Genomic DNA, 24,366 nt, shown 5'->3' on the forward strand with positions numbered 1-24,366 from the left:
TTTCAAATTGTGGAGCTCCCAAGGTAAACCCTCATGCGCTGTCCTGAGAATAGAAAGCCGCTGGAGTCCAGGTGCCTCCTGTTCCTCCCTCTGACCTATATATATCAGGGTCATTCTGCTGCACTGTGAGGAATGATCATCACAAGACCGGGGACAGGAGCAGGGCAGTTCACTGCACTCTCAATGCCAGAACAGGAAGGCCGTGCAGGAGAAAGGATGCCTCCAGGAGCCAATAGGAAGCGCCTGCCAGGAACAAGGCAGCTGAAATGAGGTGGTGGAGGGCAAGGATGCTGCCTCTGTTCAGACGCTCTAAGTGGCAAGGGGCCCAAAGGCCAGCTCAGGCTAGCCAATGACACTGAAAGCCTAAGAGAGCCTGATTGGTGATCCAACAACAAGAAAGAATGGCGGCAATTCATCCATTTCCTATAGTGCCAGTGTCATTATAGTCACATATGACAGAGGACATGTAGGTGACAACTGCAAGGGAAGGGTAGGAAAATACTGACATGAACAGTGGAGGTGAGAAGTCGGGAGAGGGCAGTGTCGAGTGCCCAGGCTCATAGCCAGCACTGCTAGGCCCCTTCCTGGCTCTGAACTTTCCAGTAATGCGACCCTAGGCACCTCTCAGTGCCTGGGCTATTGTGAGCATTCAGGGAGGTGATGCACACAGAGAGGTAGGCAATAAACAGCAGATCTCCTGATCACCCCTGTTACAGAGGCCATCCTAACCATGCTGGACTTCATCCACTAGTTGAGCCACACATGGTACTAGGCTGCCCTCACCCTTGTTCCATCAATCCCATCCCTCAACTGAGAGCCTCGGGCAAAGTGGAAATGGACTTGGAACTATGCACATTAACATTTCCTCCACTGTGAACCCAAGAGGGGATTTGCCAGCCATCAAGTAGAAAGACACTACAGTTTACTGCAAACTGGGAGAAGGGTACAACAAGAGAGTGAGAAAATGTGAAAAGAGGAAGGAAACACAAAATGAAATTCATTTCAATTACATGACATAAGACTAAACAAATGTGAAAGACTTACATGGCCCTACCAATAAACAAGGTCTCTCATATTGGGTCCAACTAAATGTTATTTGATCACATCTAGAACAGGGCAGCTTAAAATTAAAATCTAAAATATAAGACAAAGATTTATAACATAAATGCAATAAAAATAAGATATAAATTAAGTGTGACCCAACTAATATCAAAGAAGCAAAAGCAAGTAAAAAAATGGAACCAAGATTGTTTTGTATGGGACACTTTGCAATGAACTTACAACTATTATAAATGTTTATATAATAAACACATATGGCAGAAACTACTAGAAACACAAGGGGACTCTGACTTATATTTCTGTTCTTGATAAACCAACTTTTCAAAAATTTATAATTTGAATATTATAAGGCAACTTAAGAGAATTTTGAAAGATTATACCTTCTTTCCCAGAACCCATGAATACTGATCATGTATTAACCCACAAGAAAAATCTCAAATATTTTTTAAAAACCTAGAAATCACATAGGTCATATTCTAAAAAGATGAAAGACCAATTTTTTTTAAAAACCCAGTCATTCAAAGAAATGTTATCATAATACCCCAAAAGTTAAAACAACTCGCATGTCCATCAAATGAATGAGTAAACAAAATGTACTGTATCTATACAATGTAATATTATTTGGCAATAAGAAGGAACGAAGTACTGATCATACTTCATACTCCAACATGGATGAATTTTTAAAACATGATGATAAGAGAAGAAATTCATTTATTTCAGATAATTTCTATGATTCAGTTTATATAAAATTTTCATAACAGGAAAATCTATGAAGACAGAAAGTAGATTAGTGGTAACTTAGGGCTAAGTTTGGGGGTGGGTGGGGGGGTGGCTAGAGAGAGGAAAAATCAGTGTCTACTAATGATAAAAAATTTCTTTTGGGGTTCATAAAAATGCTTTAAAATTGATGGTGGTAATGGTTGTACAACTCTGTGGATATACTAAAAACTGCTAAATTGCACTCTTTAAATGGATTATATATTAATTATATTTTAATAAGTCTGTTAGGGAAAAATACAAGCCCTTGAAAATTTAAAAAAATCACCAAGTAATACTAGAACATAAATTTAAACTACAATTATAGAACATTTGTATTAAAACATGTACTATGTAGCAAAAGCAGCACTTGGAGGATAATTTATAACCTTAACTGTTTCCATTACTCAAGAATCATGTGTGATTCTATCTTTTTTATGTATCACTCAAAAAATTGCTGCCAATTAGACAATGTTAAAATGCTTTATCATTAATTGAAAGGTACATCCTAATTTCAAAGGTGCTAAAATGTGGAGAGAAAAAGCACTTCATAGAAAAAAACATGGTAAACTAAAAAGCAGAAAGGCAGTGTGACTGATAAACACATCCAAAATCTAATTCTTTGGAAAGAACAATGGATAAACCTCTGGCAAAACAAATTTTTAAAAAGAAAGAGAAAACAAAAATCTAAACTATTAGGAACATGAACACACACACACACACACACACACACACACACACACATATATATATATATAATCATATATGCCAAGAAGTTCAAATTTATAAAAAATATACTATATAGTGCATTATGGTAAAATAATTAAATGGGTAAAAACCCTATGCTAATAATTTTGAAAGCTGGAATCAAATAGACAATCTCTTATTAAAAAACAAAATTTCCAAGTTGGATTTAAAAGAATTAGAAAATGTAAATAAAGAATGCTTATGGAAGAGATATGCCAAAGATTAAAGAAAAATTGTACTACATCCCTACAAATATTAGGAGTCACTTCTATGAAATCTTAGTTTTTCCTTATTATTAAAAGCTATTTTATATCATAAAACCAAAATATTTCAAAAATTAGCACAAAACTGAAGCCCAAACTAGCAGAAGCATTTTTTTGCCTATCAAATTGGCAAAGATTAAAAAAAAAAAAAAAAGAAGGAGAGGCTAAGATTGTGGCTCAGTGGTAGAGTGCTTGCCTAGCATGTGTAAGGCACTAGGTACAATTCTTAGCACCACATAAAAATAAGTAAATAAAGACATTGTGTCCATTTATAACTAAAAGAAAACATACAGTATTTGTACATGTGGGAGAAAAGCAATTTCACCCTCTTCTAATAAAAGTGTAGCTGGGCGCGGTGGCGCACGCCTATAATCCCAGTAGCTAGGGAGGATGAGGCAGGAGGATCAGGAGTTCAAAGCCAGCCTCAGCAACAGTAAGGTACTGAGCAACTCAGTGAGACTCTGGCTCTAAATAAAATACAAAGTAGGATTGGGGATGTGGTTCAGTGGTTGCGTGCCCCTGAGTTTAATCCCCAGTTCCCCCCCACCCGCCAAAAAAAGTTTAAACTGATACAAGCTGTCTGGAGAGCATTTCGAAGAGGCATGCCTTTTTTAAAAAATACCTTTATTCTATTTATTCATTTGTATGTGGTGCTGAGGATCAAACCCAGGGCCTCACAAGCGCTAAGCAAGCACCATACTGCTGAACTATAGCCCCAGCCCCCAAAGGCATAAATTTTTGCATAAGTTTTGACCTAGTAATCACACTTCTGGGAATTTATTACAAAGTAATAATCATAACTGTATATAGCAAGTTTTTGCAATAAGGTATTCATGGAAAATGTAGAAATAACTTACATGGTTAATACCAGCAGTAGATTCAAGTTTGACAAATCCATCTGATGAGGCTAAGCCAAAGTATTGAAATGTAGATAATAACCCTACTGATTTTGTAAATGCCCAAAGGAATGATTAGAAAAGGAGCAAAGTCTCTCTAGGTGAGTTAAAGAATATTAACTTTCTTCTCTTCCTAATTCCTTATAGTAAACATGTATTATTTTCTAATCAGAAAAATAAATAATTGTTGCTATAAATTTGTTTGTACAACTCTTAAGAAATATGCTAATTAAGAACAGAGAACCAGAACAGAGGGTTTGCTCTCAAGTTTGGGAGCAACGTGGATGAACCAGTAGGAGTTCTAGTACCATCACTGTGGATGTCTGGGCTGCAGCCTAGGAGCCAGGGGTTCAAAGATCACACATATAAAAAAGCAGAAAGTCCCTCTTTTCTCCCCTCATCAAGGTTCCCATCCCTGGAAGTATCAATAGCCTGTTCCAACCCAAGGAGCCAACCAATTGCCTCTTTATCCATGCTCCCTGCTATTTCCTGGAAATTTTTCAACTAGAAACTATAAAAATATCTTATTTGGCACTGAGCATGTTTCTTAAAAAAATAATAATAAGCCAATTCAGACTCCTACCTAGATAGGGAATACTGGGCACCATCTTTAGGCTTCGGATATATTCCCGTGTCCGCTTGTAATTATCTTCTTTAGACATCAGATAGTCCAATTTCTCAAAGGTAGTCTTGTCTTTTCGATTCAAAAGCTGGAAATGAGAAGAAATTATAGAGGATGAGAGAGAGAAAAGAAGCCAGAAGAAACTGAAGGGAGAGGACAGCTGTCACAAAGAACAAAAAGGACACATCCTAAAGAGTATGGCTGTCAGGTGCCAAACCTGGGCACAGCTAAAGATTAAAAGGACATTTCACACAGAGTTAGAAACTCTCACAGCCACAGTCTTCCTGTCTTCCCAGAATCTCACACTTGAAAGATACCTTCTAAATCCACCTAGTCCACTGCTCTACAAGATAGACCCTGCACCAGAAAGGGGCTCAGAGAGTGAAGCAAACTGCTCAAGTTTACCAGAAGAGTTATTTCACAGCTATGCACTCTCCCTCCACATCTCAAACAGCACAAAGCCCCATGAACTGAACTTGCACATGACTCCATGCACAAGCCACAAGAACACAGCCAGGGCAGTGCTCAAATTCAGGCTGTCTCCTCCACAGTCCCCAGCATCTGCCTCTGTCATATTTACACTGGGCATGGTGATTTGATCAAAAGAAGACAAACTTCTTTTCTATAAGCAGTCATCTAAGGGGTGACCTCATTATGCAACACAAGATGAGCAGTTACCCACAGCCAAAGATTAGGGAAGCAATCTCCTTGGTGACTTGCTGAAAGCTATAGCCAAGTAGGAATGACGCATGGCATTTTGGGTTGAAAGGTGACCCTGCTCAGGGATTAGGGTGGCTCCGGGTTTAGGGTGGATCCTGCTGGGAATAGGGCGGCTCCAGGATTAGGGCATATCCTGCTGCCTCAGGCGCCCGCTCCTTTTGAGTTCTCGCAGGGTTCTGAGAGTATTGGTCCGCAGAGCCCGGTGGAGGGAGTGTATTTTCCCAGGTAGTGTGTGGAGAGTGTCGGTGAGAGTTCGGGAATAAAGAGTTGCTGTTTGAATCTACAAGGCTTTTGTGGTGGCTCGGTTATTTTGTGCCCAGCCAGACTGCGGCAGTGACTAAGACCTCTGCTCTGTAAAGCTAGTGCTTTTTGGAAAGGAGTAGAGACATAAACTCCTGGTATTCAAGATTTGGTGCTAAGGTCTCCCCTTGTGGTTCCTGAGTGGCCCAAGTCAAGGGCCAGTGCCAGGAAATGGCAACAAGCCTCTTCAAATACAAAGGCTTTGAGGAAAGCAGCCTATGCTGAGAGTCTAGTGCTGGGGCAGGGCTACTTGGGGAGGGCTGGCTTTGGCAAAGCATAGCTGTTCCTGGGAGATCCCTCAAGTCTATCTGCCAGGACCCAGAGCTTCTGGAATTGGAGGTCAATTGATAAACACAGGAGTGTAAATGAAGCAGACCCCAGGCTTGGTGCATCCTTGGCCAAACTTGGTACAACGACCTGAACCAATACACCCACCATGACCATCAGACTGAAGTAGGCCTCATAATGCAGCAGAGAGAAGTAGAACTGTGACTGCCCAGCACCAGGGGAAGCAGTGCAGCTCCTAGGCTAGGACTGGTGTATCAGGGAGCCCAAGGCTGTTCTGAGCAGGCCCTGCCCAATTCCTCCATCCTCAGTAGCTGGAGCCACAGAGAGTGTAGCCATGGGATAGCCCACTGCACATGATGCAGAAAGCCTATGGACTTCACAGAGGAAAGGCAGAATAAGCGGCCTTTCAAGTACTAAAGAAATTAGAGTTTGAGAAGCAAGCTTTTTTCTTCCCACTGAGAAATTCAGGACACATCAGGGTGGGGACACGGCACAGATGCTAGGAAAAACGGCTGCCTAACTGGCTTGTTAATTTGAGGCTGTTATTCATTATAGTAAAAAATGGACAGGAAATAACACCACCCCATTTGCTGTTTCTAAAGCATATAATATACAACTCATCTGAGCTTTACACAGCTCTGAGACAAAGAGGGAGCCAAGACGATCGCTTCTGGTTCAGGTTCATAACCACAAGGATTGAGTGGCTTGTCCAAGAATTGTTAGGAAACTTGACTCAACAGAGAAGTGAGACATTTAAGAAAAAAAAAAACAAAACAACAACAACATGGAAGTGAGTAAATAGAGACTAAAGACTCAGCAAATAATAAATGAATTTGGGCAAGGGAAGTGTCAAGGAGAACTGTGAAAGGAGGCAGCATTTAACATGAACAATCTGGATAAAAAGTTTGCCAAATGAACAACATATACCCAAAGCAGAACCACAAACCTAGTGTGAACTGCTCCCGGTGAAGTTCAGCAGGCCTCTCACCTCCCTTGTTCAGGAGGTCTTTTACTTATTTATTTATTTTATTAATGGAATCTAGAACCCCGCTGACTTATTTGGCATCATCCATATTCATCCAATAGTCAGACAAACCTTGATTCTGTGCTCACACAAATGCAGCTGACACACACAGGCTTCCAGCATCCACACCACTGGTTCTCTGGTCCCAGCTGGATGACTGTCGTGTTCAGCTACCTACCAGCCTCCCCAGTACCCATACCCATAGCACCTCAGAGGAAGCAGGCCTGTCTTCTGTGTGTCCTCCTCCCACCATCCCACAGATGCATTCAGAAGGCCTAGATCTGGTTAGCCTCACTTATCTGCTCAAGTCAGTGCCTACCAATGAGATTCAGGGCAGCAATGATTTCTCAAGGAGCACTATATAGGTTGCTAGAATACCCACCAAAAAACTCAGACTTGAATATTTGCCATGAAGTGTATGAAAGCTGCCCAAGAATTTCCTCTAGTGAGATGAAGGCGTAAACCAGGAAAAGGAAGACATGGGATACAGGAGACACAGGACTCAGTCCAAGAGCGGTGAAGAGGTTCTGGGATGCTGGATGAGCAGCAGGCCTTAGGAGCAACTGGTCCCCATTGCAGCAGCCCTGGAGAAGACACCCTCAGGTTTTCTCTTGAAAACCTGATATGAGAGCACATTTGGGGGGAGGGGAAGATAAATAACAAATAAAATAAAAATAAGTAAAATATTTTTAAGATTGCATGTTTGTGTATATGTCTAGTAAGTAGATGGGAGATAGGGTAAGATGATTTTTTTAAAAGGAAACTAGAATATCCAGGGAAATGAAAATATTTAAGAAAGGACATGTTATTCATAATTTATTACTTGAGTACACAGTGAAACATACTCACTCATTCCTAATCATTAAGACACTGAATATTCCTTTAACAAAATGAGTTAACTAGAGTTTTAACCACAGTGATGGAGATTGTTTTTAAAGAATGAAGGAAGGTGGTTTGGAGAACTAAACCAGCATCTATAAATCCTATGAAGAAGTCACCAGATACTGTCCAGAGCGCATGGCTCAAGAATTTGTAGCAAATGCACATGGGAGGGATGTACATTTTTGTGGCACAAACTACCAGAAGAAACCGCTAAATAACTGGAAGTGGCTGCCTCCGGGGAGCTGAGCGGGTGTGCAGAGAGCAGGGAGGGCTGGTTGTTTCACTGAACCTTTCAGTACTGATGTTTAAAATTAATGCATGTATATTATGTTGATAAAAACTCGCTTAAGATTTAGGTTTTTCTTAAATATAGGATTTGTTGATTCAGAAGAAAACAGCATTTACTTACACGTGTTTTAAACTTTTATTGCAAGTAGAACCCACAAACTACAAACCTCATATGAATTGAGAGTCCTTTACATTTTAGAGTTTATGGGAAGCCTCAGGAAAGAACCATCAGAACTACATACAAGAAAATAAATTACTTGCTTGCCTAGAGTCAAACGGATACTAAAACCATTCATGTTCAGGAAGAGAGGCAGGGAAGTAAAATGAAGAAAAAGTTCACTGGATGTAATAGGCAACTTTCCTCCTAGTAAAGTTAGGAGTCTTGGGCACCCTGAGATCTCTGTCCATGTTTATTGCAATTTTAATTAATTGTGTGGTTACATTTATGATTTCCTCAGCAAGTGACAAGTCCCATGAGGCCAGTAAGTGTGCTGGTTACACTTGTTCCACTATCCTATGCATTTGGTGTGGCTCCTGATAAGGAGGAAGCACTGCTAAAATATTTTTTGAATGAAAAATCAATGAGGAAGATAATAATGATAACTCAGAAGTCTAATTCTTGGAAATTTCTTAGGTAAAAGAGGTAATAAGAGCCAAGATTATGGACTATTTAGAAACTACAATGAAAACACTATGTGGAGCTATGTGATAAGGCCAAAACTGTATCAAGAGGAAAATTTCTGAGTTTTAAACTCTTTTATAATTAAGCAAGTAAGATGAACTAAATATTCAGCTCAAGTGCCTAGGAAAAGAGGAGGAAGATAGGAGAATCAGATTGAGAAAATCAGAAAACTGATCCTCTAGTATACATTTGTCAAAGCTAAACATTGAACCTAGAGAAATGATACCTAAAACCTAAGAGCTTATTTCATCAAATATTAATGAAACAGGTAACACATCTACAAAAAAGGCAGAAAGCAAAAACATACATGAGGATTGAAAAGGGGCTCTAACTACATATATGAAGTAAAAATTACAGGGTAAAAGTGAAGCCCCTACATATGGATTGTAAATCATTTTCATAGTTCCAAGTAGGCATTCCAAGGGATAAATGGGACTCATAATCCACAAGGTCAAAAGCCAGAAGATCACAAATCTTGGTGAAATACTTGCTTTTAGAAACACCCTCGTTGTGTGTGGTGCTTGTCATCTGACTATTCAGGAAACACACCCCACAGCCCTTTCTGGTAAAGTAGCTCAAATCTGGAAGTTATCCATAGAAGGGGAAGATGTTCCTCCAAATTTGCTTTATGAGAACACAGTATCTTGTTCCTTTGCCTTGAGAGAATAACATTTCTTGACACACAGAAATATTTTTCAGCAAAGAGCCTATTGCCCCAAATATACTAAAATGGGCTCAGAATTCTTTTTCAATTCCAGCGTCTACTGTGGGGATGGAAAGAATTTTTAGTGCTGTCAATAATCTATGGACCGATGGACTCAGCAGACTAAGTATGGAATCTACAGGGGATGAAACTGGAACATTTTTTAAAGACCTTTTTTTTTTAAACCTCTTCAAATACATGAATTTTAGGGAAGAAAAAAAAAAAGGTACAAACTGGGCATGATGGCACATGCCTGTAATCTCAGCAGCTCAGGAGGCTGAGCAGGAGGATCACGAGTTCAAAGCCAGCCTCAGCAAAAGTGAGGCACTAAGCAACTCTGTGAAACCCTGTCTCTAAATAAAATACAAAATAGGGCTGGGGTGAATTCGATCCCTGGTATTCCCCACAAAAAAAGCAAAAATAAAAAGCTACAAAGTCCCATATCTGATTAAACTATTAGATGCAACAGTAGTCTATTGTACATAAGAGAAAATTATAACTTTAGAATTTGGTGTTATCCTGGCTGCTTATATTTGTCTTTGCCTAGGCCATTTTAAACCCTGTATAGACATATATTAACTTGCATAATATACAGTAATGTAAATGGTTCCATTTTAAAAATTATTGTAGCAGTTCTTGTTTTTATTTTTTTTTTTTTAGTTGTAGATGAACATACAGTATCTTTATTTATTTTTTGGGGGTGTTGGGCATCGAACCCAGTGCCTCACACATGCAAGGCAAGTGATGTACTACTGAGCTACAGCCCCAACCCATTATTGTAGCATTTCTTACTTGAATATAAAAGTATGATAGTCTGGGTTCTCTTTTGATATATTTGCAAATATCTTACTAATTCTCTAACTAATAACATAAATAAAATCTTTGACAGATATTCATTTTGTATTGTATGAATCATGATTTTACCTTTTAAAAACTTATCCTTGAACAGTTTCATGTACACTGATATACACATGTACCAATTACATGCACATATACCCACATACATAATGTATAATCTCATGGGACAATTTTCATCATATATTCCCAATAATTTTTGTTAATTGTTAAAAATTCCACATAGCAATCCCAGGAGATATTCCAATAAGACCTGACAGTACAGCTGGGAGGGTGAGACTGATCCCCTAGTATATATTTGTCAAGGTCCCATTGGGGGTCTAGAGCTGGTAGGTGGAGAGTTGGGCACCAAATCTGCATTACATTTGTTCAATCTGGCTGGATGATGAAAAGGGCAAGCTAAGGCAAGGAAGGGCCAGAACACTAGCAGAGGGCTCTAGAGATTGGGAACTGTCTCTGTCATGGGAAAGGGGGACTCTAGGAAGAGGGAGTGCTGAAAATGAGTCTTGAAGGATTTTGATAAGCATGAATAGGGCTGAAGAAGGGCTAGAGGCTGGAGAAGGCCGGAGAAGAAGCCTGGGGGTAAGAGCCCGCCATGCAGGAAGGGAAACAGCAGTTTGACTAAAATGTAGCCGAGGGTTGCTATGTTGCTGTGTTGCTGTGCATGAGAATGGAAAGGTAGGGGAGGGATGGAAACTTGCCTTTTGGCAAAATCTGGCATTGACCCAGCCATGTAGTGCCCAGTCACGTGACCACTATGTTGACTGCTTATTCTACTTTTCCAGATATTTCAGCTCAACTTGCAAACAGCATGCCAATCACAAGCTGAGAAGCATGAACAGTGAATACTAATCAAAGGGGAAGAATGAGTTGATTGTGGCCATGTTTTAACAGGAAATTCCTCTGGCCAACTCTTGCGTCTCTTGCGCACATGACTGGGGGCTCTGAATTGCTGTTGCTGGTGGGAGCAGATGCTCAGTTGGCCACAACTGAAAGGTTTATGGTTTGTTTTTTAGGATCAGGAAGTAGGTGTGAAGTAGGTATGAAACCTTTTTGGCATTTTCTGCCTTTCCCAAAATGCCTCTCTTATGCTTGGAGCTCAGTAAGACACTCAGTACTCATGAACTTTCACCAAGTGCCACATGCACAGATCACCCATCAGGACATAACCAACCGTCTCCTGTTCAAATTCAATATCTTCCCTTTGCTCACTAAAATATGGGGTTACAGTACAAATGATGTGGTTAAAAACTGGCTAATAAAATCATCATCAAAATGCTGGAGGTGGGAAAATGAAATCTGAAATGGAAGACTGAAGAGAGAGATTGGTGTCAGGTGGTCGTACTGGAGCACCCTGCTTTGGGGGATCAGGAGGCATGGGGCACCTCTGATTAGCAAGATGGGAGTAGCAGGGCAGGTGAGGAGAACACTAACACCCCTCTTTAACCACGGTGTGAAAGCTCCAGCGCTCTTTTAGGGTGATCACTCAAATAGAGTTGTGAGGGTGAATTAGAGAGTAAGACCAGAAACAAACGGCCCAGAGCTGAAGATGATAGTTCAGGTCACAGATAAAAGGGCCTGTCTCACAGTCCATTTGAGAAAAGTCAAGAAGAGCTGAAAATTATAGGAGCAATAATAACATCAGCTAATACTCATCTCGCCCTTACTATGTACCAGGCATGGTTCTAAATGGTTTTTTTATATATCATAAGAGGCAGGCCCAGGGCTGGACCCAGGCGTCTGATGTTAAGAGCTCACATGCTCAAATTCCAGGCCCTTCTTTGCTTCCTCGTGGCTACACCAGTGCAGATCCTGTGTGTTCAGACCCCACAGCCTCATGAGGTACAAGCTGGGGTGACAATTTCTCCTAAGTCACTCTTCCCACTGATTCTCCTTAGCGCTCCCCTGGGCTGTACCTCGTGTCTAATGGGTGGCATCTGATGGTTCTCTGATTGCTGTGGGCAGCTTCATTTCAACCCTATTGAATGTGTGGGGCCTGAAACCAGGACTCTCCCCGTTGAGTAGGCATTAAATCCTAGGCCCTAGCTGCAAAGGCCTGTCCACAGAGGCTCCTCTTAGCTCTGCTCACTGTTCCAACTCTGAGAGCATTCTTTATTTTTAGCACATGGTGACTTTTCTTTCTTAGCTTTTACTGTAGCTTTGCTTGTTGGTTTTTAAACTTGGTTATATTTTTTTCAGTGTTTATAGTGTCCATGTGCTGGGACAAAGATAGGGAATGAAGGGCTTGTTCCTTATCAGCTCTGTCTACCGTTTCAAAATATAGTCTGAGAAGAGTGTGTTCTGGCACTCTATCACGTTCCTGGAAGCCAGAGTTCGATTTCAGACATGCCAAGTGTGAGGTGTCAAAGAAACATGCAAGCAGAGGGTGTGGGGGAGCAAGAGCTGGAGTGTGGATCTTGGGCTCAGGAGAGAGGCTGGAGCTAGGACCACAGAGCCAGCCACCATGAGGGCAGACAGGTGGCATCTGAAGCTCCCTGTCGGGAGCTGCCCTGGATGCAGACACCTTTAAGTCCTGATGTACAGGGTTCTGACCAATTATTGCCTTCAGTCTGGCACAGCAGTGCCAGGTCATAGTAACTTGGTTGCTACCCCAGCTTGGATAATGAGGCGTGGCTCCAGGTGTAGGCATCACCCACAGCGGTTGAGTTACATTCACCTGTTCTCTTGTAATCCTACCCCTTTGCCCTTTTTGGGATAGAATGTTTCATGGAACCTCCCCTTGTATGTCCCCTATATGAGAATAAAGAATTCCAGCGGCGCTCTCTCTTTCCACAGATCCTGAAGGTTAGAGAGCAGTCACGGATTATTGAAAAGGTACTTCTCTGTGTTTGTGAGCTTTCTTTGTTGTTTTCTTAAGTTATTGGAATAGTCAGATTTTGTGAACCCAGCATAGACTGCCATCTATCCCCACACTGGTGAGCTCACCATGGGAAGGGAAATGGAGTGGGGAAGGGAGACTGAGGTCAGGGCCTTGCTGAACTTTCACATCCATGAGCACAGGAGGAGCAGCTATCAGAACAGCAGAAGACAATTAAGCTGAGGCAGAGGGACTTCCCAGGAAGAAGGAAAAGACCACTGTCCAGCCCTGTGGCAATGTCAAGGCAGATGAGAGTCAATCGTCAGCAGAGTGATGATGCAGAACCTCTGAGAAGCAGTCCCCATGGGGGTCCTAAGGAATACCTGCAGGCTGCTAACAATGGCTTCCTCTGCCTGCTGTCTCCTCATCTCCACACCTGGCTCTGCCCGCACCCTGGGTCAATGCTCAGAGATGCCCATAACTCAGTCTTCCCACTTCAGCTGTGTCAGAGAGCAGCTGCCAGGTGCTGCCACCCACACAGGGAGCAGAGGCACCTCCGGAATGAAAGATGCTGAGATCCAAAAAAGTGTGAATGCCTGCCCAGGATAATTTCATGTGCCCTGCATTCTATTGGTGGAAGGAACTACCCTCTGACCTGTAGTGCTCCAGGATGCTGAGAGTGAGCCTTGCTCCCAAGATGTTCCCCTCCTAGGCCACCACCCAAGACCAGGCCTCTTGACCATCAGTGCTGATTTCTTCCATGTCAAGGACTTTTTTTTCAATTTTCACTTTGCTGTTGCAAATGAGTCGAACTCTCTGGGGCAACTCAGTAGGAAACAGTGAATCACTCTGCACACAAGCACAAGCAGCCACAGCAGGTGTTTACATGTGTGCACAGTGTGTGTGGCCCATGGAACACGTGGCTAAGACTACCCACATGCCAGGAATTCTCTGCCCACTGGTCACTCAGAAATAAGTGGTCACTGGCCAGCTGCTCATCCAGGTATAGGAACTGCCCCTCCTTCCTTTCGTCTCCTCATCTCAATGTCTCCACCATGGCACCTCCTGGAACCTTCTCCTTAGAACGCATCCTGCACCAGTCTATTTCTTTCTGCACCTACTACTGCTCCTGTCCCAGTCAAGGTTACCTGGTTCCTGGACTAAGCTCTCACCTCCAGACAAGGCCTCTGGTTTTCACTCCTAGTCCCCTACCTCCCAATCTATCTTCCACGAAGTAGCAACAGTGATTAAAAACAAAAACCTGGAGCCACTGTAAAACCAGCTCATGGCTGTCTGCTTAAAGCCCTTGGTGCCCTTGAAACAGAATCTGACTCCTCCAGGGCTACCAGCCCCACACGCCAGCCTCCTCCTGGCACAGTGAGACACAGGAACACTGGCCTGCAGGTTCCTCCGTCACTCCAAGCTCATTCCCATGGTGGGCCTCTGCACCGGCTGCCCTTCTGCCTGGAAGGCTCACTCCCTCATCCCGTTATGGTTGCTTCCTTTTTGCCCTTCGGGCCTTGAGGTATGGGATCTCACCTCAGAGAGGCCTCCCCTGAATGCCCATGCTAAAGCTGACATCCAGTCCTTCTCCATCATGCCATCCTGTTTAGTCTCATACCAAACACTTACCTTTTTTTCTCCTCCAGTGCTGGGGATGGAACCCAGGTCCCCATGCATGTTAGGCAAGGGCCCAACCACTGAGCTACACCCCCTCCCCATTTAGTCTCTGCATTGCTTTTATTCCTGTCTCATCGTTCCTTGTTCACTACCTTCACACATTCAACCAACACCTATTGATCACTTCTTGTGCCAGCTGGACTAGACATGTGTTTATTCTCCCTGAATTATGTAAAAGCCCATGAGGGTAAGGCCTTGGCCATAGGCTCAGGGCCTGGCATGGAGGCAGCATTTGATAAATATTTAATTTGCAGAATGAATAACAGTCAATAGGTGATGTGTACTCAGGAAATCAGAACTTGCTTAGACTTCATGGCTTTGAGGCAGCCAATATTCCAAAGCAGCTCCAGTGCTTGGATATACCATTCCCTGCCTGCATTTTTCCAGGCTAGCTATGACTCCCTTCCTGTTTGTATATCCGTCATGCATTTATTAGGTCCTACTGCTTACAGATCTATGCTCAGTGTCAGTCTCTGTCCTGTGTAGCTCGCCCAGCTGTTGGCACTCAGAGGCCAGCCATGGACAGGCCAATAGGCTGCCTTTTCTTAGATGATGACCAACTGACTCCTCACTAGAGGCCATTCAAGAAGCAGCAAAGTGCCAGGCCACCTCTCACACCTGTAACCACCTTCCATCCAGGTCCCCCAGATGCTTAGGATTTCAATGCAACCCCCAGGGACAGCACTCAGAAAGCTCAAGGTGCCAGGCTCTTTTCTCCAGTGCTACTTCCCAAGCAGTGTGTGGGACTGCTTATCCCTACCAGTGCCCAACCTGACTGCCTTACACTTCCCACCATCACAAGCCACTCCCACAGGGGACATGCAGGCTGTGGGGTCTAGCAGGGCTATATCCCATAGAGTTGGCATTCATTAGCTCTGGGATCTTCAACAGATCACTCCATCTCTGGGAACTCGTTTTCCTCCTTGGTAAAATGAGGACTATAAAAGCACTGGCCTTTTGGGTTGTTATAGCTCGTCCCTCCAGAGCTTCCTGCTCCTCCCTGATCTGCAGGCCCCTGAGGTCTTATCAGTCCCAGTTCAAGGGACAAGGTAAGAAAGGAAACAGCTCTTTGGAGGGGGTGAGGGGACATATAGTTAAAACAACACATGTAGGCAGGCAGAGATACAGAGAAAAATCAGACATCATCACAGAAGACTGCAGTCAAGGGAGGAGGCAGGCTTTAGACAGAACCATGGAGCAGACAGACACATGCTCCACCTGGATGCTGTCACATGCCAGTACACCAGAGTACAGACCAGGGAGCTGTCCACTTCACTGGGCTGGGGACAATTTGAATGAGAGGGGTAAGATGAGTTTGGTCTCTTGTTTCCCAAATGTTCTGTGTCAAACGCTATCCTTGGATTAACAGGACAGGTGGATGGAAGAGGGGAGTCAACCTAAAAAAAGGCTACAGTGAATGACATAAAAACCCTCAGGCTGTAATCTATACAGTCTGCCTTGCCTCTCCCCTCTCCCTGACCCCAGACTTTCCAGTTACCACTCTTATTTCCTAGAATGCTGCATCCTCCCACCTTCTGCCCTGGTTAAGCGGCCTCTGTAACTAGGGAAGCAGCCCAGCTCCCTGTCCTTGGGAAACAATGGGAAGATTTCTCAGAAAAAGTCAGGATGTGTTGTCCTGACTTCCCTGTTCCTTGGTGAAGGTAACCTCAGATCCCAGGCATCTCCCTGGTTCTGCCAGCTAAATCCAGAGGTGACAGAATCAACAGTCAATCCCAGGGGAGTAAACAGCAACAGAAGCCATAGCTTGGATAAACCAAGGAGTAACTTGATAAACCAAGAAAGCACTAGATAAGGAAGCCTTCAAGGTCTGCCTGCAGCTCTCCAGCTGCATGTCCCCCCTGACCCCACTAGCCCTCCTCTGACTTCCCTTTCTGCTGCAATGCAGAAGCCAGATACCAGCAAGCAGCAGCCACAGCAAAGACAGAAGCCTGATGGCCTGGGGAGTGCTGACAGTCCACTCATCTCCAAAGTTCCTAATACAGGATTTCTGACAGAGGAGAAAATTTTTTAAATTAAAAATTTAAAGGGCTGGGATTGTGGCTCGGCGGTAGAGCACTCACCTAGCATGTGTGAAGCCCTGGGTTCGATCCTCAGCATCATATAAAAATAAATAAATAAAATATTGTGTCCAACTACAGCTAAAAAATAAATATTTTTTAAAACATTTAAAAAGTTCCTACTCTTAGGGGCTGAGGCTATGGCACTTGCCGGCACGTGTGAGGCACTGGGTTCGATTCTCAGTACCACATATAAGTAAATAACATAAAAGTTTTTATATATATATATATATATAAAGTTCCTGCTTTTATTTAGAGTGACAGGTGACAGGTTGGAATTGTGCTTGCTCAGATCAGTGGATTTTAGTGGTTGTGTGCAAGGACTCTGGAACCAGACTGCAAAGCTTTGATCCCAGCTCTGCCACTTGGTTGTGGGGCTCTGAAGAAATTGCTCCACCTCACTGTGCTTCTATTTCCTCCTTGTGAATGAGAATAAAGCTGTACCTGTCTCCACGGGTAGCTGTTGAGAATAAAGGAGTTAAAATAAGTTAGAGCATGTAGGGCAGTGGCTGCCACGTGTTTTTATTCTGCCAAATCTGTGAGGAAGAGTGGCTGGCCCATGAGGCCTGGAGGGGAGCCAGGTGAAGGGCCCTGCTTCAGGGGGTCCTGGGTGGGTATTACATTCTAGGACTCTGAAGGAACAATGGGAGGTCTATTTTCATTGCCTCAAAGACCCATCAACAGCTGTGAAGACGCAGCCGCCCTGAGCAGTGCTCGTCAGGCTAAACAGAGCAGCCCTAGGCGTCCTTCTGACCTGATGCTGCCCCACAGTCCTGGCAGTAGACACCCTTTGGAGAATATGATCCACAGCTTCATTGATGGGTCCTGCCTGTCCCTGAGTAGGTCATATCTTTGTGCAGGGACTTTAGCCAGCCCTGGTCACTGGTGCTGATTCACTCACTCTGCCCTCACTGACTAGTTTGTAGGGGTCCCATTTACAGTATTGCTGACAGTTGGGACTCTCTACACATGAGCAGATTCAAAACTCAGCCCTCTGGGTCCTTGCATAGCCCTTAGGAGTCCAAGAAACAATAACAGTAAGTGTAGAAGATGACATACTTTGAAGAAGAATCTTGAAGCAACTTTAAAAAAAAAAAAAAAAAAAAAAGCCTCACTGCTCAGATGTACTTGGAGTCACAGGGTCGGCAGCTGCTGCAGAGAACAGTGGCTTCCAAACTTGCTTTTGACCTCCAAAGCCATTGCTCAGTTGCAATTCATCCAGGAGCCCAATACATAAAAAACACAAACAGGGCTCTAGTGGAAACAGCACCCGAGCTGCCTGCTTGGCACCCTTTCTCCTCCCCCTGAGCCCCTGATGGCACTCATGGCAATTCTGAGGACCCCTAGGGCTCCACAAAGCACTGACAGAAAACCACTAACCTAAACCAATTTTCCCAAGTAGAGATGGGAAAAAGAGCCCACAGGAGCCAGGCCTCGAATGGTGCCTGAACACAGACCTCGTTTTTAGACTGGAGGCTAATGCTTTTTGCCCTACTCTGCTAGGACTAGATCTATGGAAAGCTGAAATTTAAAGAAACAAGGCTTATTTCTGGTCACCTCCAACATAATCCTTAAGTATTTTAAAGGCCCCTAAACCAGCCAAGTAGGAAACAGAGCCTAGCCCCATAGATTGGCAGAAGGAAGGTCGGAAATGAGTTGTAGAAGCACATCTGACAATTCCATACAGTTTCCATCAGTTCTGTGGGACATAAACAGGTCTTGAAAGGCTTGGGCTTTGTGGCTGCGAGAGACCTGGACCAGGAGGGCCAGGAGGTGAATGCTAATGAGCTATGGAAATAGCAATTACTTCCCCCATGTCAGGCACTGTGCCAAGCAAAGGAGAATAAAGAGGACTGAGATATTTTTAAAGTATTTTTACAGCAGAAAAACTTTCCTACAGACTCAATTATATAACTATCAGACTCCACCTCTGAGCTGAAATTATCCATGGCCTCAGAGATGAAAAAAAAAAAAACGGCAAGCAAAAAGTCATTTTTTCCTACATGAGGGTCACAGGTTTCTCCCGAGAAACTCTGAGCTATATGGCCAGTGACCCAGGGCAGCTGCAAACCATCAGTCCAAAGAGCTTCCCAAGGGCAGTGTGGAGTCTGCCAGAGACAAATACCGGCCAAGTGGAGGGCAAGAGTCACATGCTGACCCGGCCATCATAGAATAGCGCCCAGGAAGAGCCATTTTAGGGGCTGCCAGCCCCAACCACATCAGCATGGTCACCACTACTCCCTTGGACCAAAATGGGGCTGGGGTCATTGAGCCACGAGGATGCCCAGAGGATGTTCCATGCATTCACAATAACTCTGTCCTTGGCAAAGTGCAGATGGACAGAGAAAGCCAGGGGCTTAAGCAACACAGATCTTCACCAACAAAACGACAGCTGAAATCAAAGGGATAGACTTAGGGAGATTAACTTACAGCCCAGGTTTTTGTCAGCCTGAAGATGGGAGCGCTTTGTAATGCTGACACCACAGACATGAGAGAATGAAGGTTGTTGAGTTCTAGAAGTTTCTGGGGGGGAAAAAGATATGGAATACATTATTTTGCTGCTATAAACAACAGAACAAGAACATGCCAAGTGTTACCAAATGTTGTCATATTCATGAAATTCAATTACACTTAAAAATATCTCATGTAGAAAATATAGTTCTAGGAAGTTCATAGGAACCATATGCTTTTGCTCTCAAATTGTCAAAAGGTGAGTCTGCATCTAAAAGGCTTGCAAAATTTCATAAGCTGACTCGTCTGGTTGCTGGACAGAAACGTGGCTCAGGATAAGATTTGATAATCCCTTTATGGTCTATTTTTAGATGAATCTGTCCCAACAGGCTTCTGTAAGCTAAAATCCTGGCCGTGCCAACAGTATCAGCGGTTCTTCTGCCATTACCTTAACGCCCGGATAAGAAATGGCTGAGGGAAGATGTTAGCCATCTGCGTAATCCCTCTCAGCTGGGAAGGCAAGCTATTCACCATGCTCCCTTGAACCAGACCCCAAATTAGTGAGAACATTTGGAGTCAATTCAGACTCAGACAAGTTCCTTACCAGGAAGGGCAACAGAAGGAGATACAGTAGAGAGTAAATGCAGAAAAATGTAAAGGCTCTGTTCTTGGTTTTATGCTGAGGGATATGGCTCACATGACAAGGTTCCACTTTTCATTCTTGGGAGACAGTGAAGCCTGGGCTAGCGAGTAGGTTCTATGGGACCCGCAGGCCTGGTTCCAATCCCAGCTCCCACTCTGCATTTCCTTCGACAAGTTACCCAATCCTCTGCACCTTGATGTCCTCACAGGTAACATGGGGAAGGTGATAAAGGCACTTGTGCTGCATGAGATGGTGCAGCCTGGGCTGGGTGGTGTGAGGTGGTCTCAGTCTTTTCTATCTGGAAGACTCATCTTCCCTTTGCTCATTCCTCGTCTTGGGTAATTCCTGGCTCAGATACCACTTCCTCTAATATGGTTTTCCAGACCACATTCCCAAATTTATGGTGGTGGGAACTCCATCTGTATTCCCACACTCTTTGTATTCTTCACATTCTAGATTGTACTTGCTTTTTATTTGCCTCTCTCTCACCCTGAACAGTGTGTCCCCTGAGATATCATGTCCCTGTACCTAGTTCAGCACCCAGCACATAACAGGTAAAATGAATAAATAAACGAAAAGCCCTTGTATCTGGGCCTCATAGCTCTATTCTTACTTGGAAAGTTTTCTCTGACCACACAGATTAATACTTCAGTTCACACATCTTGTAACAATTTCTAGTTGTTTCCTGTGTGAGAACAGATTCCCCGAGTGAACTGAACTGCATTCTAGTATCTGAATTGCCATGCCTATCACTGAATTTCCTCTCAGTGCCAAAGGCATCTGGGAGTTTATCTAACCTACCTCTTCTAATTTATAGATGAGAAAACCAAGGCCCAAAGAAGGGAAGGGGCTTGCCCAAGGACATACCCAGCATGTGGGGCCAGCATGACAATCTACAGTAAGGAAAAGGGTGGAGGTTAATGACAGATCATTTGGGACTCCTTAGACGGGGGCCATAAACTCATTTCCAAACTGTAAGCCCCAGGAGGGATTAGAACTACAGCCAGATATCTTTTCTTCTGCCCATCATAGCACTGACTGACAGCAATAAGTATTATTAAACCCAGTGACAGTCCCAAGTACTTCAGGAGAATGAATGGGACATTTGGTGACCATTGCTCCCAACATCTTTATAGACCGATGCACTTAACCTTCCCCCGAAGGGCGGCAGGGCTGCTCCCCCGAAGGCAGAGATATGGCTTTTATTCCTACTCTGCTGCTGACTCTCTGTGGGGCCTGGGCATGGACATTGCTCTCCAAGTCTTCTTCCTCTGCAAATTGGGTGGTACTAATGTGAGCCCTGAATGCAACCAGCTGAATGCAGCTGCTTTGCGGCCTGTTCAGGAGGGCCTGGGTGGGAAGAGGACACACGCATGCACAGAGCAAGGGGTGAGCCCACTGCAGCAGGCACAGGACAGGGAGCTGGGCGTGCGGAGACACTCCTGGCCTGAGAGCAGCCTGGGAAAGCACCAGGATGGCCCAGCTGGGGCTGGAACAGATGGAGGAAGAAGAGGGGAAGTCGGGGCCAGATGAGCAGGCAGGGTGGACTACACCAAGTGGGGCACTGGAGGTGGAAATGAAGGGCACAGGGTCATCTTGCCCAGGCCTGAGCTCAGGATGGAGTGGAGCAGACTCTGCTGACTAGTGACATAACTGTGCAGGATGTGAGTAGATCACAGGCACTGATGCTACCTAAAACCATTCAGACCCAGCAATTCCAAATCCGATGGAAGAATGAACAGAGTCCAGGGGGCACCACAGGACCTTGGGAAAAGAGTGCAAGCCCAGTAAGGAGAATGGCTGGCTGCCAACATCATGGGATGGAGAAGCATGCTGCTGATGCACATGCAGGTACCAGGGCATAGGCAGCAGGGTGGATCTCAGAGGTGGCTCTACCTGGGGAACTCAGGCCATAGTCCCCACCCACCATTTCAACCCTGTCCTGCAGGCCCACAGAAAAGCACTTCCCAAATACAGTTGGACAGACAGACACATGGTCAGCCTGTGTGCACATTTTTGAGACAAAAACAAGGAGGGGGGAGGGAGAAAATAATAATAAAACAGCTTACCTTGGCTATTTTCACAAAATGGCTGAGGATTTCTGCTCTTATTTTTAAAGTCTGTGCTGTTAGAATTTCTCGAACAACCCAAAAACTGACCTGTAGAATCAAATACACACACACACACACACACACACACAACCAGAGAAGTTGTTAAATGCCAGACACCCATCACCCTTGCCCACTACTGCTGTGAGATATCCACGAGACTGGGAAGCTGGGAGAGCATGGCCCAGGGTCATATGAGGTGAAGGGCTCCTTGTGGCACCCGATCCTGGATGGGACCCATGTTCTCAGCACCCACTCTCCGCACATACAGCAGTGCTGGGAGAAGCAGGCATGTCTGTGTACACCCAGGGGAGTACTGGCCTCCATGACATACCAGTGTCTCTGCAGGTGCTGCAGGGAACTGAGAAATGAATTGGGCTGGACACCTGCTTAGAAGGATCTGATGCAGGATGACCATGGATGATGGGAGGACAGTTGGACAGACAGACACATGGTCAGCCTGTGTGCACTGACAGTACATCCACTAGGTAGGCCCAAGATAAGGAGGATTCACTGAAAATGTGTGCAACTGCCACAAACTTAATTTTCTAAGAAAGGTTGTCCAAGAATAAATGATACAAAAAGTCTTTCCAAATTCTGAGCAGTGCAGGTTGCAGCTATGACTTCCTGGAGACAGCCTGTGCCTAAAGGGCATGCCAGAAGCTGTGGTTCAGAACCTCATTCATGCTTGACCTCTCACATCGAGCCACAGCCCCAAATCCCTGGGTCTGGTGGGAACAAGAAAGTCATCTATCAGTGTAGGGCTGACTCACAGTACCTCAAGGAAACAGAGGAAAGGGTCAGCCAAGGAATGCTGGGAACTGGCTGGCCTTCTGGCTTGTGTTTCAGGGTGTTTCACTATCGCACAACGTGTGATGCGAAACACGAACACCCAGAGTGCTAAGAAAGGTGGGCCAAAGGATGGGGGGCGAGTGGCATGAGAAGGAAGGCAAGGAGTCTGAAACCCTCCATTTTTAAAAAATATTTTTTAGTTATCGATGGACCTTTATTTATTTATATGCGGTGCTGAGAATCGAACCCATTGCCTCACACATGTAGGCAAGCATTCCACCACTGGGCTACAAACCCAGCCCTGAAACCCTCCATTTTATAAGGAAAAAAAAAAATGAAGGATGACCCAGAGTTAACAAAGCAAGCCCACTGCTGCGATACAGTACAGTCTTGTAACAGAAATACTGTTACTTTTCCAAAAGAAAACAAGGAAAGAAAAACCCAGAATCACCAATTTGCCTTTTATATTAAGCAGGAGTATTATAGAAATGTTTTCTTGGTGTAACGATCTGTGGTTGCCTCCAGGACACGCCTGGGTTTCCATAGAATCATTTTTTCCATGGATTTGTCAAAATTAAGTTCAGATTCAAATGTTTACTAGCCAGTTATGGAAGAAAGTGTTTCTGGATAGCAAGCACTCAGCCCATAATCTTGTATGTGACTATGTATGCTCTTCTATGCCACATAATCTCAAGTGCGATACTTTATATGTATAATTTAATAGATTCCTACATGCCAAAACGCCACACATTTTTCTAGCCTAATTATGGGAGGTGGCAGAGCTGACTTTGGATCTGCAGCACATAGTTTGCAGGGGAAGATCCAGGTCAACAGTTTGATTCAACAGAGCTGCCTGAAGCCCCAGTGGGTGCAGGCTCCAGAATCCACGAGTCTAGAAGAGAATATAGGTTTCTTATGTGGAGCATTTCCAGATTGGCTTTTTTCATTTAAGATTCATCTCTATTTTTTTATTTTAATTTTTAAAATATTTTTTTGGTTGTAGATGGACACAATACCTTTATTTATTTATTTATTTATTTATTTTTTTAAAGAGAGAGGAGAAGGGGGGAGAGAGAGAGAGAGAGAGAGAGAGAGAGAGAGAATTTATTTATTTATTTTTAGTTTTTCGGCGGACACAACATCTTTGTTTGTACGTGGTGCTGAGGATCGAACCCGGGCCGCACGCATGCCAGGCGAGCGCGCTACCGCTTGAGCCACATCCCCAGCCCCCTTGATTTATTTTTATGTGGTGCTGAGGATCGAACCTAGTGCCTCACAAGTGCAAGGCATGTGCTCTACCACTGAGACACAACTCCAGCCCCTCATCTCTATTTTTTTAGTTAACTATTTATTTATTTATTTGGTGCCAGAATTGAACCCACAGGCACTTAACCACTGAGCAACATCCCCAGCCCTTTTTATCTTTTATTTTGAGACAGGGTCTTACTAAGTTGCATAGGATTTTGCTAAGTTGCTGAGGTAGGCTTTGAACTCACAATCCTCCTGCCTCAGCCTCCTGAGTCGCTGGGATTCCATCTGTATTTTTACATGACTTGATAACTTATTCCAGTTTATCTTACCCATTCATCTACTGAAGGACATCTCCATTGCTTCCAGTTTTTAAAAACTTGAATGAAATTGCTGTAAATGTCTCTGTGCTTATGTGCATCCATGTGCATATGTGTATGTATGTGTGTGTAAGCTTTCAAAT

General features: G+C 44.0%; 1 protein-coding gene across 16 annotated transcripts in view; it reads right to left on the reverse strand.

Annotated features, from left to right (window-relative positions):
* The window catches only part of Ralgps1 (Ral GEF with PH domain and SH3 binding motif 1), a 258,635-nt gene that overhangs the window by 124,700 nt on the left and 109,569 nt on the right, over nucleotides 1-24,366 (reverse strand). For 12 of the 16 annotated variants that reach the window (XM_048813018.1, XM_015497568.2, XM_015497570.2 and 9 more), the window contains 3 exons: nucleotides 21,825-21,914; nucleotides 19,092-19,184; nucleotides 4,305-4,431 (listed from right to left, as the gene is read on the reverse strand). In XM_048813018.1, the coding sequence (XP_048668975.1) occupies nucleotides 4,305-4,431; nucleotides 19,092-19,184; nucleotides 21,825-21,914 (310 nt within the window). The remainder of the gene's footprint in view (nucleotides 1-4,304; nucleotides 4,432-19,091; nucleotides 19,185-21,824; nucleotides 21,915-24,366) is intronic. The other 4 variants (XM_048813019.1, XM_048813023.1, XM_048813022.1 and 1 more) reach the window with 2 other exon arrangements.

The sequence above is a fragment of the Marmota marmota genome, unplaced genomic scaffold, assembly GCF_001458135.2.
Source record: "Marmota marmota marmota unplaced genomic scaffold, marMar, whole genome shotgun sequence".
Lineage (NCBI taxonomy): Eukaryota > Metazoa > Chordata > Mammalia > Rodentia > Sciuridae > Marmota > Marmota marmota.